The following is a 14,211-nucleotide window of genomic DNA, read 5'->3' on the forward strand; positions in this document are numbered from 1 at the left end:
CTCTTTCTGCTGGACAGCAGGCGCTTCCTCAGGGCATCTGGAACTGTAAAAGTACCATTACATAAAATACTAACCGAGATAACCGGTTTCAAAAAAGCCTTTGAAAATACAATGAAGAAATGTCAAAATTTAATCTCTCACCTTGCTGGTTTGTCTTCAGGTCTCCCCCGTACGAAACAGCCCATGGACTCCACCAGTCTCACAGCTAGGTTCCTATTTGCCTTGTCAAACAATAGCTCTATGCTCTCGTAATCCACAACACGCCCTTTCCTCAGGTGACTCATCAAGTCCTTCCTGGCCTGGCGAGAGGCCATCCTGATCTCCTCTGGTGTGGCTTGCTTCATACACGCCCTCTTCAAGTGAGCAGGAAGCTGGTCAAATGTCCTCAGGCACATCTTGCACACCAGGGGAATCCTGCTGGGTTTCCTAAGACAACATAGAAAAATGTTTGTCTATAGAAACAAGAGAAGGCCTACATTTTCCTAATTAAGCTTTCTCCCTAATTGCATTTTATCAGATAGGTACGTGATTCTGAAATAAAACATGACTTTGTAAAACAACAATGAACTCTTACTTGGTGGATGTTCCAACTGAAGCCATTTGAGATCTGTCCCCAGACGTCTTCAGATGTAAAGGACTGAGGGAATTTTCCTTTTCAAAAGATATATGAAGAATGAAGTCAACATTATTAATATCAGTGGAAGTTAAAATGAATTAGCTAAAACAATTCCCTTAGGTTCTCATCTAATTGCCAGCAACCATACCACCCTGCAACTCACAACTAGCAACCCACTGAAGCTAAGCAGGTATGAGCCTTGTCAGTACCTGGATAGGAGACCTCCTGGGAAAAAGGAAGGTAAGTAAAGTAAGGCTGCTGGAAGAGGTGTTAGTGGGACCAGCAGGGAGCGCTCACCCTGCAGTCTGTGTGGGCCTTAATGCCCCAGTATAGTGACAGAGAAACTGTACCGTAGAAAGGTGCTGTCTTTCGGATGAGACGTAAAACCGACCTGTTGGGTCCTGACCCCCTGTGGTGTTACCCAAGCATCCTGGCTAAATTTCTCATTGGCCTTTACCAATCATAGCCTTGTAATAATCCCTATTTATGAATTGGCTTCATCACACTGTTCTTCTCCCCACTGAGAGCTGGTGTGGTGAGTATTCTGGCACACTATGGCTGCCATCGCATCAGAAAGAAATGAGTTTTACATTTGTTCTGTAAGTACTTTTTCAGAGATGTTCTGAACAATAACACATTAAAAGATAACTGTATAATATTCATATTTAAATGAACTCTTAGTGCCATTTTAAATATTCCAATAAACAGAGAATGTGGGAAACAGTCTCTTAACAATCAGAGTTAGGAAGTCTTAAAGTTTTAATCTTATATCACGTCAAAACTAAAATCAGTAAGATCATTGGGACATATTTAGCTCCGCTTCCACTTTCCTTATTCAATATACTGACACTGTTATATTTTCCATAAGCTTCTGTGAAGATGTATGCATACCCACAGTCCAATTACCCAATTACCAAAAAAATTTAGGAAGAAGTAAGAGTGCAAAGGAATATTTAAATGACCTCTAGTTAAATTGGAGATTTTACAGAGAGAATTAACTGCCTATCTGTCCCCCAGTCTGAGAACAGCAGGTGTCTGTCTCAGGTTACACCCAGACCCTCACAGACACAGGAGATGGAGGCTGACTCCTGACATCCTGACTCTGAATGTCTCTCTGTGGACTTGATTAACTGTCCACTTTCCTTATTCAATATACTGACACTGTTATATCTTCCATGAGCTTCTGTGAAGATGTATGCATACCCACAAAACAGTTAAGATATATGGCAATAAGAATCCATGGTTCTCAAAAGAATTGCAAGACCTGTGCCATAAAGAGGACAGGTCTTTTATCATGGCTGACTGAGCTGAATATATCTCTGACAAGTGTGAACTGTGCTCAGCAGTGAAGAAAGCAAAGAGAAGCCACATTACAAAGCTGGAAGAGCAATTGGATGAAAACAAGCAGAAATCAGACTGGAGAAAAAGAAAAAAATGACCAACTATGAAACAAAAAACTGGTCAAAGGCTCCAGCCTCCCAGGTAAATGTAATCAGTTTGATGCGCTCTTTGAGAAACTTGATTGAAGGGCTCTAGACAATATGTCACTGTGCAGACCACAGTTGTTTAAGAGACAACTTACATTTTTAAACATTCCTTTAAAGATAAAACCTCTGAAAATATGTTTTTAATCCAACTTCTTAATTCTGTTATAAAATGGCTAAGAAATGATTTAGTCCTTAAGCTATTCAGAAAACTTCACTAAAAGGATTAAGGAATTGTTCTCTCGTCTCATCTTCAATTCAAATACATTTATTTTTATATAGTGCCTTTCACAACAAGATTGCCCAAGGCGCTTAACAAAGCAAGTGACCATACATGTAGTGAATACAAAACAGATAAGACCAGAAGACACAGGAAGAGAGGAACCAAAAACTCCTTAGTAAGGAGAAAAAAAACCTCTAGGGGTCCAAGGTCAACCCCTAGGCTGCCCAACCCCTTTGGGCATGTTAGCATTATACAATTAAAAAAAGGAATAAATGAATAAGGGTATTAATCCATCCATCATGTCTTGTACGTGTCAGTACTTGTACTGTACTGTACTCAGATCTCTGTAGACCAGCAAAATCCCACTAAACGATAGCTACATACACGATGTCCCTCTTGGATCCATGGCAATGATGCAGCATTAAACTCCCAGCCCATATATTATCATGTCATATCATATCATATCATATCATATCATGGTGGGTAGCTGCGTCAGCATGCGTAGGCTGCAAAGGAACAAGTAATAGGTTTATTCCATGCTGAAAAAAAGAAGAAAGAGAACACAACGTTTCGGCCGTGGAAGAAGGCTCCACGGCCGAAACGTTGTGTTCTCTTTCTTCTTTTTTTCAGCATGGAATAAACCTATTACTTGTTCCTTCATATCATATCATATCATCTTGTGGGCTCTGTTCTGGGTGAAATCAAACGGTGTCGTTTATGAAGCGCAATCAGTCTCAGTCCATCTCTTCCCAAGAGGCTGCTGAAACATTACAGTGCGCTTCTGTTGTGCCTGCATGTCCTCCGGGACCTCAGTCAGCTGCTTTGTGGCTTCTCGTGTGTCCTACTGGCAACATGGCTGGAGATGAGTGGCAGGCGGACTCTACAAAACAGCAGGAGCACATTAATATGATTTTGTTGAAGGCACAATGAAAGAACAACTTCAAGAACTCCATTTGTTGCACTTTTCTATTGCTTTGAAATTCTCAGAAACCTGTCATATTTTAAAAGCTGCAGTGGACTGAGGCTGCTTATCTGCTCTAATGCAGTAAATCCTTATGGAATGTGATAGACTTTGCTGGGAAGTGACACCTGTTAGAGTGAAAAATCTCCTTTGTGTAAGAGACAGGTCTCTATTAAACAGAAATCACAGCTCAGTCATAGATACGAACCACTATAGCTAATAATTGCCTCTCAATTTCAAAATCAACTGGATTGGGTGCTCTGAATTAATATTTTTTTCAATTAAACTATTTACAACAGTTTATGGCTAAAATGAAAATAAAATGCAGTCATTGTCGATTCGGTCTACGGCATCTATTGAACTGCAATTAAAGTTTTAAAACATTCTTGTAAAGATAAACCACTTTTCATCAAATGTCTAACTACTTAATGAGGTTTTAAAATATCTCTGTAGTCCAAAAATAATTGCTGTAGTCCTTAGCCTTTTCAGAAATCTTCACTAAAAGGTTTAAGGAATTGTTATCTAGACTCATCTTGTAGGCTCTGTTCTTGGTGTCATTCATGAAGTCTAGTGAGTCTCAGTCGATATCTCTTCCCAAGCGGCTACCCATCTAATGCCGCTGGAAACTCCAGTGTCCGTTCTGGGAATCCTGGGCCATCATCCGTCTTCTGACAATGAATATGTCCTCTGTCTGTAAACAATAAATTCATAAATCAATAATTAGTGTAACACATCATCTCAAAAAGATTTGAGTTTGTTCAATTTAAAGTGACCCAAAAGCAGATGTCTTACACTGAAAAAGACTCTTTGCATTGCTCCACTCATCATGAAATAATTGGAAAACTTTTAAGTGTTTTAAGTGGAGTGTTTCTTTTGAAACATTCAGATAAAGTCAACAGTTTTTCAAAAGTGGTGACAATTAGACCTCTTCATTCCAAAACTTTCAATAAGAACAAAAGCTGGACAGATGTCTCGTAGTGTTTTGTCTTGGGAATATTTGTGTGGGGTGGCTAATCAGCCTCTACGCTCTTCTGAGCTTCATATATCTACTTGTCTGTCTCTTATCCCCTCCTGGTGCCCTAGCTGTTGGAGAATGAGACATGTCATCTTCAAAACAATGACATAAGCAATAATGAGATGGATTTCAAGTCACAAGAAGACACCATCTTTAATAGCTAAAAGAAGATATGTTCAACATACTTACAAAGTGTTTTCGGGAACTGGTCAGTTATCCAGCCACTCTAGAGCCTGTCCTTCACCCTGAAATGATTTCCTCGAAACTCTGTAATCAAAGAGGAGCTCTTCTCCCTCAGCAATGTCATGAATTGTCATGACGGGCTGTCCGTTGATTATGAATGACTCTCTGACAGCCCTGATGTTATCTTTTTTCTTAGAGGAATTTATCCGCCTTCCGATCGTCTCCTTATCCGGGTGGCAAGCGCAGTGTTCTTCAAAAGCATCAATGCACATTTTTTGTGCAGGTCCGTCAAAAAAGAAAAGACATCTCATTTCTCCCTCTGCCATATGTGCCATTAGGGCTTCTGCAGCTGTCTTTGTGATGACCTCGCCATGGTAATCACACACCACCTCTGCCTTCTGGAAACGCCTGGAAGTCACAACCTTCTTCCCCTTCACTGGATCGTCAGTGATAGTCAGGCCTCTCCAGGTTTGACGCTTTACCATCTTTTTAATTTGCCTTTCATTTGGTTGTGCACCTGTGTTGGGCTTCCACTTCTCAAGCACTTCAGACGCTTTTGGTGTATTTGCAGTCCAGCTCATCTTTTGAAAATAGCGGGTCACCTGGCCTTCCGTTGGTAACCGTCTAGCGTAATGGTCTGGAATGAAAACCAGAACAGAAACCCTCAGAATTGATTCCAAATTCACTTTCTTTGTCTGTTTCTCTGTGAAAATAATTGATACGTAAACTTACCAATAATGTTCTGCAGTCTCATCTTCCTCTGATCTGATCTCCACTTGTCGTAACAGTGTCGGTCATGACTTCCAGTCAGTCTCAGGCGCTCTTTCTTTCTGGGAAGCTGCCCATCTAACAACACTGGAAACTCCCGTGTCAGCTCCTGGAAGGCTGTGGCATCATCCATCTTCGGATTTCCAGATCCTGCAGCTGCCACAGCGGATTTTGGTGTTGATCTGATGTAAAAACGAATATTAGATCACAATAATCTCTGTAACACATTGGCTGAAAAGAACTGAAAGTGCTGTTTTCTCTTCCAGTTACACAGCAGATGTGCATCCTGCAGCACTGACTGGCGATTGCTCTCTTGATGTTTCAAAAGCATGAAGTAATTGCTGTTTTTGACACAAGAATATTTTGTCGTCTATTCAGAACATGGGGACACTTACTGAGCTCCCTCCTCTGCAACACCTTCAATGACTTCAATGGCTGAGCAGATGTTGTCTTGTGTCAGTATCCTATAGTGTTTCTCTGCAGTACCATCTGAGTGGGCCAGATAATCCGCCACAATGCTCTTCTGTGCATCTGTGAGCCTCTTTGTGGCCGTCTCAAATGCACTCCTGGCAGCCTGGCTGGTGATGAGTGAGAGGTGGTATCTACAAAACAAACACATACACACAGTGTATGATTGTTTCCAAGCCACAGACAGTTCAATTAATACATTAAAACAACTTTGTGATTTGGTTTACTTCTCATGCAGTCTTCGCAGATCATTGGAAGGACTATAAATTGGCTCCCCCACAGAAGAAATGAAAAAATGTTCAGTCTCTGTTCCACAGATGCTGTCAGTGGCAGTACAGCGTAGTTTAGTGAAGTAAAGGTGAAACATCTGAAAAAACAGACAAAATGCAGTTATTGTACTTTTCAACTATTGTTGAATGCCGAAGACAGATGTTGGCAATGAACTGGAGAGAGTATATCAACGTAACTTTGACTTACATGTTCCTCTTCTTCATTCAGGGCAAAGCATGCCAGCTGCTGTGAGGAGGTTGTGTGCTTTGTCACTGCTATTATCGCCAGTTTTCGTCCTCTTTGTGACACAAAATTCTTTCTCTGCATCCATTCCTGGACCTGAAATCACAAGCAATTCAATAAATAATATCTGATTCAAAACTGCCAATGATCATTTTACAGTAGCAACAGCAGCACCCAGCAATGAAGTGTATGGAGAGTGTTGAGTGTTTCAATCAGTCAGTCTGACCCACTTGGCTGGGTGCTAAGGTTCTGTAGGGCGAGGCGGCTGGGATCCCAATGAGGACTCACAAGTAGGGGATGGTGTGGAAGAGAGGTGCCGAGAGGTGGAAGAGAGATAAATGGGAAAGAGAGAAGGGGCTTACATATAACACGAGGCGGTGTCATCAAGAATGATTACGATTTAGTGCCGCTGAGGCTGTTTGAACTTGATGTTTGCCATTCACTAACTCTTGTTCCATATGAAGTTACTGAAGAGAAGCTGGGGTGGAAATCAAATTCCACTCTCACACTTCCGCTGTCCAATCTCTCTGACTGAACACAGAGCTGAGAGCATCTTCTCCCTCACCCTTCCCTCCAGTCCAGGATCACTGGCACAGCAGGTCTCCCTGTAAAGTCCCTAAGTAACGGGAGCGCCACCTAAATGACAGCGATGAGCCCTGACCAGCACTGTTATTCTGTCTCTTTATGAACGTCAGATCATTGTTTCATTGTTAGAATTTGGCCAAACAACTGAAATATGCATGACTGTCATGCTTACTGTCATATTCTTTACCACCCATGGGTGCTGCAGATGCTTCAGCTGGAGAGTGGCCTGCAGGTAATACAGCACAAGAAGCTGCTCAGGCATGGTGATGTCTTCAGAAGTGTGCGTCTTCTCCAGTATCCGCTCCACATCTCTCTTTGCAGCCCTCAGCACCTTCCAGCAGTCACTGGCGCTCGGCCCAGGACTCTGCAGCTGTCTGTATCTGTGGCAGAAGGAGTAGTACCATCAACGTCAATTCCCGTCATGTACTGGAACCGGAAACCAACTGGAATCAGAGTTCCAAATGGAAAATACCTCTTTCTGATGACTTCCTGTGAGACATCCTTGCTGTTTTTCTGCTGAATGTCCTTCAGGATGCTCTGGAAGATGATGATGACGTTAGCCAGGCTGGGATCCTCCTGTCTTAGGTTGGTGGCATTCAGGATGTAGCGCAGGAACCGGTTGATGTTTTTGATGTAATTAGCAATGGTTTGGTGAGACAGTCCAGTCATCCTCAGTTGGTAAAAAAATTTGCGCGTTTTGGGAATGTCCTTCACAAACATCAAGGATGCTTTAGACGGATCCATAAAAAACAGGAATCTGGAAACGTTGTCTATCTAAAAAAAATGTTTTTAGGGTTTATTTTTAGGACAGGCACAATCTCAGATGGGTAAATTCTGTGCGGATGAGTTAAAATATGTACTTTGTGAGCCTCTGCCCAGTTTTTAATACCTACCTCCTGAGAGCAGTTTACCACACCCAGGTCCTGGATAAGGTACTGTTTAAACCCAGCCAGGAGAGGAGCATCCAGAGTGTGTTTTCTGTATAGTCCAGCCCGGGCCACTCTCTTCCGGAGAGCCTGCTGATAACTCTTAACTACTGGGGTCCTGTAGGGATATAGGACACTAATCATAGAATGATTTCATACGTAAGAGAGCCAGTGGAATTATTAATCAATCTGGAAACATGAAAGGAAAGTCTTACTGCTGCTCCAGTTCTTCAGAGCTCCCATGTTCCCCTTCATCTTCCTCGTCCTCCTCAGTCTTTGGAGGAGCCTGCGGCAGCTCTTTCTGCTGGACAGCAGGCGCTTCCTCAGGGCATCTGGAACTGTAAAAGTACCATTACATAAAATACTAACCGAGATAACCGGTTTCAAAAAAGCCTTTGAAAATACAATGAAGAAATGTCAAAATTTAATCTCTCACCTTGCTGGTTTGTCTTCAGGTCTCCCCCGTACGAAACAGCCCATGGACTCCACCAGTCTCACAGCTAGGTTCCTATTTGCCTTGTCAAACAATAGCTCTATGCTCTCGTAATCCACAACACGCCCTTTCCTCAGGTGACTCATCAAGTCCTTCCTGGCCTGGCGAGAGGCCATCCTGATCTCCTCTGGTGTGGCTTGCTTCATACACGCCCTCTTCAAGTGAGCAGGAAGCTGGTCAAATGTCCTCAGGCACATCTTGCACACCAGGGGAATCCTGCTGGGTTTCCTAAGACAACATAGAAAAATGTTTGTCTATAGAAACAAGAGAAGGCCTACATTTTCCTAATTAAGCTTTCTCCCTAATTGCATTTTATCAGATAGGTACGTGATTCTGAAATAAAACATGACTTTGTAAAACAACAATGAACTCTTACTTGGTGGATGTTCCAACTGAAGCCATTTGAGATCTGTCCCCAGACGTCTTCAGATGTAAAGGACTGAGGGAATTTTCCTTTTCAAAAGATATATGAAGAATGAAGTCAACATTATTAATATCAGGGGAAGTCAAAATGAATTAGCTAAAACAATTCCCTTAGGTTCTCATCTAATTGCAAGCAACCATACCACCCTGCAACTCACAACTGGCAACCCACTGAATCTAAGCAGGTGTGAGCCTTGTCAGTACCTGGATGGGGAAAAAGGAAGGTAAGTAAAGTAAGGCTGCTGGAAGAGGTGTTAGTGGGACCAGCAGGGAGCGCTCACCCTGCAGTCTGTGTGGGCCTTAATGCCCCAGTATAGTGACAGAGAAACTGTACCGTAGAAAGGTGCTGTCTTTCGGATGAGACGTAAAACCGACCTGTTGGATCCTGACCCCCTGTGGTGTTACCCCAGCATCCTGGCTAAATTTCCCATTGGCCTTTATCAATCATGGCCTCGTAATAATCCCTATTTATGAATTGGCTCCATCACACTGTTCTTCTCCCCACTGAGAGCTGGTGTGGTGAGTATTTTGGCACACTATGGCTGCCATCGCATCAGAAAGAAATGAGTTTTACATTTGTTCTGTAAGTACTTTTTCAGAGATGTTCTGAACAATAACACATTAAAAGATAACTGTATAATATTCATATTTAAATGAAATCTTAGTGCCATTTTAAATATTCCAATAAACAAAAAATGTGGGAAACAGTCTCTAAACAATGGGAGATGAGTTAGGAAGTCTTAAAGTTTCAATCTTATATCACTTCAAAACTAAAATCAGTAAGATCATTGGGACATATTTAGCTCCGCTTCCACTTTCCTTATTCAATATACTGACACTGTTATATCTTCCATAAGCTTCTGTGAAGATGTATGCATACCCACAGTCCAATTACCCAATTACCAAACAAATGTAGGAAGAAGTAAGAGTGCAAAGGAATATTTTAATGATCTCTAGTTAAATTGGAGATTTTACAGAGAGAATTAACTGCCTCTCTGTCCCCCAGTCTGAGAGCAGCAGGTGTCTGTCTCAGGTTACACCCAGACCCTCACAGACACAGGAGATGGAGGCTATAACATCCTGACTCTGAATGTCTCTCTGTGGACTTGATTAACTGTCCACTTAGCATGTCAATCAGCCCCATCAGTCTGTGCAGGAAGGGAAACTACTGAAACTAACCTCCAACCTGAAATTAGATTCCACGAGACACATTTATCTGTCTTTAGCACCACGGTGAAAACAAAACTAAAACAATAATGAGAGTATTTTAATAAAGGAACAAGTAATAGGTTTATTCCATGCTGAAAAGAGAAGAGAGAAAACACATTATTTCGTCTGTGAAGCCTTCTTCAGGTGTGAGCAGGTGTGAATATTTTAATAAACCTGTGTGAGCAAGAGCTGTGATCTACATGAGACTTGGAAGAAGGTACATACTGACATATTACATATATGGAGAATCTCAGTCATTATATACATCATGCTAACACACACTCTTCTGAAAAAATAAGAATATCATCTTATATACATCATGCTAACAGTGACAGACTGTGCTTCAGTGTGTCTCAGCGCTTCCACTCCACCTACACTCTTCTGAAGAAATAAGACGGAATGGAGGAACACGCTGTAAGATGTTGGTGCCACAATAATATTTTCTTGGTTAGCTGAATACCCAGCTATATACAGTAAATAGACTAAACACAAAGAAAAAACTTTTCTGATGACTATTACATAACGTGAAATGTACAGTACACAAAATTAATTTCATAGACTCCCTTCAACAATTTATAAATAACATATGAACAAAAATCACATTTCTGACAGAGCGCCATTATGAAGCTGAAATGTAGCACTCATGGTGTGTTCAACCAGCTCTCACATTTTAATTAACATCTTACACATTAAAATCTAACCCAGACATAAAATGAAATGAATAAATGAATGAATGAAAATGAATAAAACTAAAATATTTTCATTCTTGCTTAATTCTGAATGTTTAATTTGTTGTCTTGCTACAATGTAAACTGTTTTGGTGCAAAAGTGTCTGGATTCTGTGCTTCTTATGCCGCTTCAGATTTGTTGACATTTTTCAACTTATAATGTTAGCCACATTCTGTTTCTTTATCTTCAGTAATATTTTACAAGAGTTTTTCTTGGTTTGCTCGTCGTATATGAAGTATCTCAGGCTCCAAATATTTTTCTTCCAGCTGAAAGCATGGAGAACCACAGGCATTTCTTTCGTCTCCTTGCCTTTTATTTTCTCGAATCAAGGTGCTCTGATTTGAATCTTTAATCTAATTAACAGTGTACACATCTCATTGTCTATCTGCGTAGCAATCAGTTAACACACAATAGGGATTCATGACGTGGGGTGTGGAGAAGACCAAATGGAAAGAACTACAACTCAACAAGGGAGAAGAGGAGAGAGAACGGCATACCCCAATACTAGAGATTCTCACACAGCAGTAGCCCTGAGGCACTGCACAGCTCTGGGATTATTCCCAACATAGCCAGCCTGCTGTTGGCCAGACAGAAAGTAAATGCGCAAACTGCCAACTTAATGTGATGAAATTAATTTCCGTTTGAGTTTTAGTCAAACAGGTCATTTTGACTCATCCTAATTCACTCAAATAAAAATGCAAAGCAATTTAGTCTTCATCACGGTCACTGTGGATTTTATTCGCTAGCATTTCGTCATTGTTAACTAAAATGAGAAAAAGATTTTTTTTATCGGTTCAACCAATGGTTTTATTGTAGAAACTATTTACGTTAAGTTGGGGAGAAAGGCTTTATTCATTGGTTTTTCAAACACTTTGAATCTGGAGATGTCTTCTAATCAACAATGATCCTGTAAAGGGAGAGGTTGTGTGTGCTTACCATGGAGAAGTCATAACAAAGAAAACAGCACAGTCCTAAAGACATAGCTGGCACAGGAATCACAAGAATCTCTGCACCTGTCATCCAGATAAAGACACGTTTGGAAGACAAATAAATTAAAGAGTCAACCTTAGACCAGTGAGGCAGGCTTTTGTGGTCGATGAACAGGACTTCATGACATTACTGTTCCTTGCCAAAAGAGATTGCTGTGGGAGAAGACCTGAAATATGATTAAGTGTCTCCAGGAGGTTTTTTTAGGGAGAACGACACGCTTTGGAGCAGGCAGATGACTGTTTTTATCTTCTCTGCAAAATATGAGATTTGTTAGAGAGAGTTAATTGCCTCTCTGCAGCCCAGTCTGGGAACAGCAGGGGTCTCTCTCAGGACACACCCAGACCCTCATTGACAAACGAGAGGGAGACTGTAACATCTTGACTCTGAATGTTTCTCTGTGAACTTGATTAACTGTCCACTTAGCATGAGAATTAGACCCATCAGTCTGTGCAGGAAGTGAAACTGCTGAAACCAACCTCTAACTTGAAAATTAGATTCCACGAGACACCTTTATCTGCCTTTAGAGCAACAGAGAAACCAAACAAAACAAATACTGAAATTGAGAGTGAGTATTTTAATACCACAGATGGTACACATAGGCCAGATGATATACGGGACACCTGGAAGAACCCATGAATCTCAGTCATGGGTCATTGCTGAGAAAACTGGGCCTGCTCTCCAGCAAGGCATATGAGAAATTTCTGTTGGGATTTGGGCTTTATTGAAGGTAAAGGCCTTAAAGAGCCTCGTTGATAACAAATAACCAACAGCTGGCTTTATTCCTCAGGAACAAAAATAGACTGAAACTGGCTTTTGTTTGAATATTTTCTCATGTAATTTTATGCTAAGTCTGTGTTGTTGCTTGTACTGTGTTGCTGTACAGTTTCTCAAGTTCAACACTTCTATTTCCATAACAACTTCCTGAATTTTGCATCGAGTCTGGTTTGGTCAGCTCATGCAAGCAAAAGACATCAGTACATTATAGGACAGTACAAACATAAAACCAATAATAACATTCCCACATCATATACTGTCCTTACATACTCCAGTAATAATGTATTCATTTAACCTACATTATATAACTGTATTCACACATCTCAAAGCCTCTGGGCAGGTGCTGTTACAGAAGTTGTGCACGTTATTTTAACAGACCTAAGCACTACCAGAGAGGAGAAAGGTAAACAAAGGTGGAAGAAGCAGGCGAGCATCTTTAGAGCTTTGTGTTTCAGTCTAGAGTTGGAGAATGAATCCACAAAGGGAAGGGGAGTTTTAGAGGCGATATACACTGCCCTCTCTACCTGTTCCGTGTCCTGGGCAGAAGTGTTGCCATCTCACACAGTGATGGGAAACTGCACAACACTCTCAATGACAGATCCGTAAAAGAGGGCCATTGCTTCCTGTGACCCTTCAAACTTCTTCTTGTGCTTCAGGGATAAATTGAAAATCTCTCTAAGACAGTAGCAAGATGGTTGGCACAGGATTTCAGTGTAGAGGTTACAGGAAAGCCAAGATGCTTCCCTGCTGTTCTGTATGTAGAAAAACAATCAACCCAGCAGCCCCTGCTCTCTAAAGCTACACTATAAGTAAGTAAGGGTTACCTTTTATGCTACTGTGGAGAGATAGTTGTCATTGAACTGTAGTAAAGTGTGTTCAAAGGTAAAATTCCAAAAAGAGTCTTTTGTTCCCTGAAAAATAGAAATGGTTGCCAGATAATCTGAAGTTCAGTGGTTTATAATTAGGATCTCTCATTGCGACAATCCTGGTTACTGGGACAGTACTAAGAAGTCTGACTTTAGATTACAGATTGAAAACACCCACGCAGAAATCCTAGCCAAGGCAATTTCCTCGTTTAAAAAGGAAGGGTACGGGTCTTATCCAGTTTAGCTTTAAACTGCTCTAGGTAAATTTGAATTGACACTGGCCTGGTTGTCAAAAGCTCAGACGCTCAGAAGAAGAGTAAGCTGGAGGAATATAAAAAAAAGCAATTTGAAATATTGGGCATAATCAGTGGAAAGAAAATGGAAAATGAACAGAAAAAGAAACTACTCAAAGAAGCATTAGTGAAAATAGAAAATAGAAGACCCTCTGTCATGGACGAGGCCAGAAAAGAGATACAGGTAAGCTTGCATGAACAGGAAATCAAACTGGAAAGTTTACACAACACGACTAACGAATAACTGAACAAAGAGACATGCTAATTGAGGAAGAAATCAGAGATCTCGAGCAGGGCATTTGTGTCTCAGGTAGGGACCAAGGGTACAAGGGCACTCAGGAAGCCTGGGCTCAGATAATCTCTACAGCAGGATCTCCGAGTGGATGAGAAAGAGCCCTATACAGGACGCTCAGTTGTATCCACCTTGATCCTTTTTGCAGGTAAGACAGCAGATTTAACCTCCACTAATTTAGATGGCTAGCAAAAGACAAAGAAATGTTTGCTATGACAGTACCTAGTTATAATGTCAAGACCTATATTGAGGAGCTGAAGGATATGTTCCAGTTCATGCCTGAAGCTATGGAACCAAATAAAGTTATTTTAGTGAGAAAAACTACCAGCAGGGAGTACATGAGTAGATGGCAAGACAGGGACCATAGATCTGTAACAGCTTTGATGTCAAGCTATGATAT

General features: G+C 41.1%; 1 protein-coding gene across 1 annotated transcript; it reads right to left on the minus strand.

The window, feature by feature from the left end:
- Positions 1 to 4,508: 4,508 nt before the first annotated feature.
- On the minus strand, positions 4,509 to 8,637 carry LOC148811111 (uncharacterized). The gene is made up of 11 exons (XM_088908813.1): positions 8,612 to 8,637; positions 8,179 to 8,463; positions 7,958 to 8,080; positions 7,710 to 7,878; positions 7,289 to 7,590; positions 6,989 to 7,196; positions 6,196 to 6,327; positions 5,946 to 6,085; positions 5,646 to 5,852; positions 5,215 to 5,432; positions 4,509 to 5,119 (listed from the first exon to the last, which is right to left on the minus strand). The coding sequence occupies exons 1-11, from the start codon at positions 8,635 to 8,637 to the stop codon at positions 4,509 to 4,511; spliced, it is 2,421 nt and encodes an 806-aa protein (XP_088764939.1).
- Between the last annotated feature and the right edge of the window lie 5,574 nt (positions 8,638 to 14,211).

Source organism: Atractosteus spatula, assembly GCF_055471065.1.
Source record: "Atractosteus spatula isolate fAtrSpa1 chromosome 17 unlocalized genomic scaffold, fAtrSpa1.hap1 SUPER_17_unloc_1, whole genome shotgun sequence".
NCBI lineage: Eukaryota > Metazoa > Chordata > Actinopteri > Semionotiformes > Lepisosteidae > Atractosteus > Atractosteus spatula.

Excerpts from the sequence above, each read along its gene's own strand:
- LOC148811111 (XM_088908813.1), bottom strand. The coding sequence starts at position 8,637 with ATGGCTTCAGTTGGAACATCCACCAA. Across the intron at positions 7,197-7,288 it reads CAGGAAGTCATCAGAAAGAG|ATACAGACAGCTGCAGAGTC; the intron begins GTATTTTCCATT and ends CTTCTGCCACAG. Across the intron at positions 5,433-5,645 it reads GTTGCAGAGGAGGGAGCTCA|ATCAACACCAAAATCCGCTG; the intron begins GTAAGTGTCCCC and ends TTTTTACATCAG.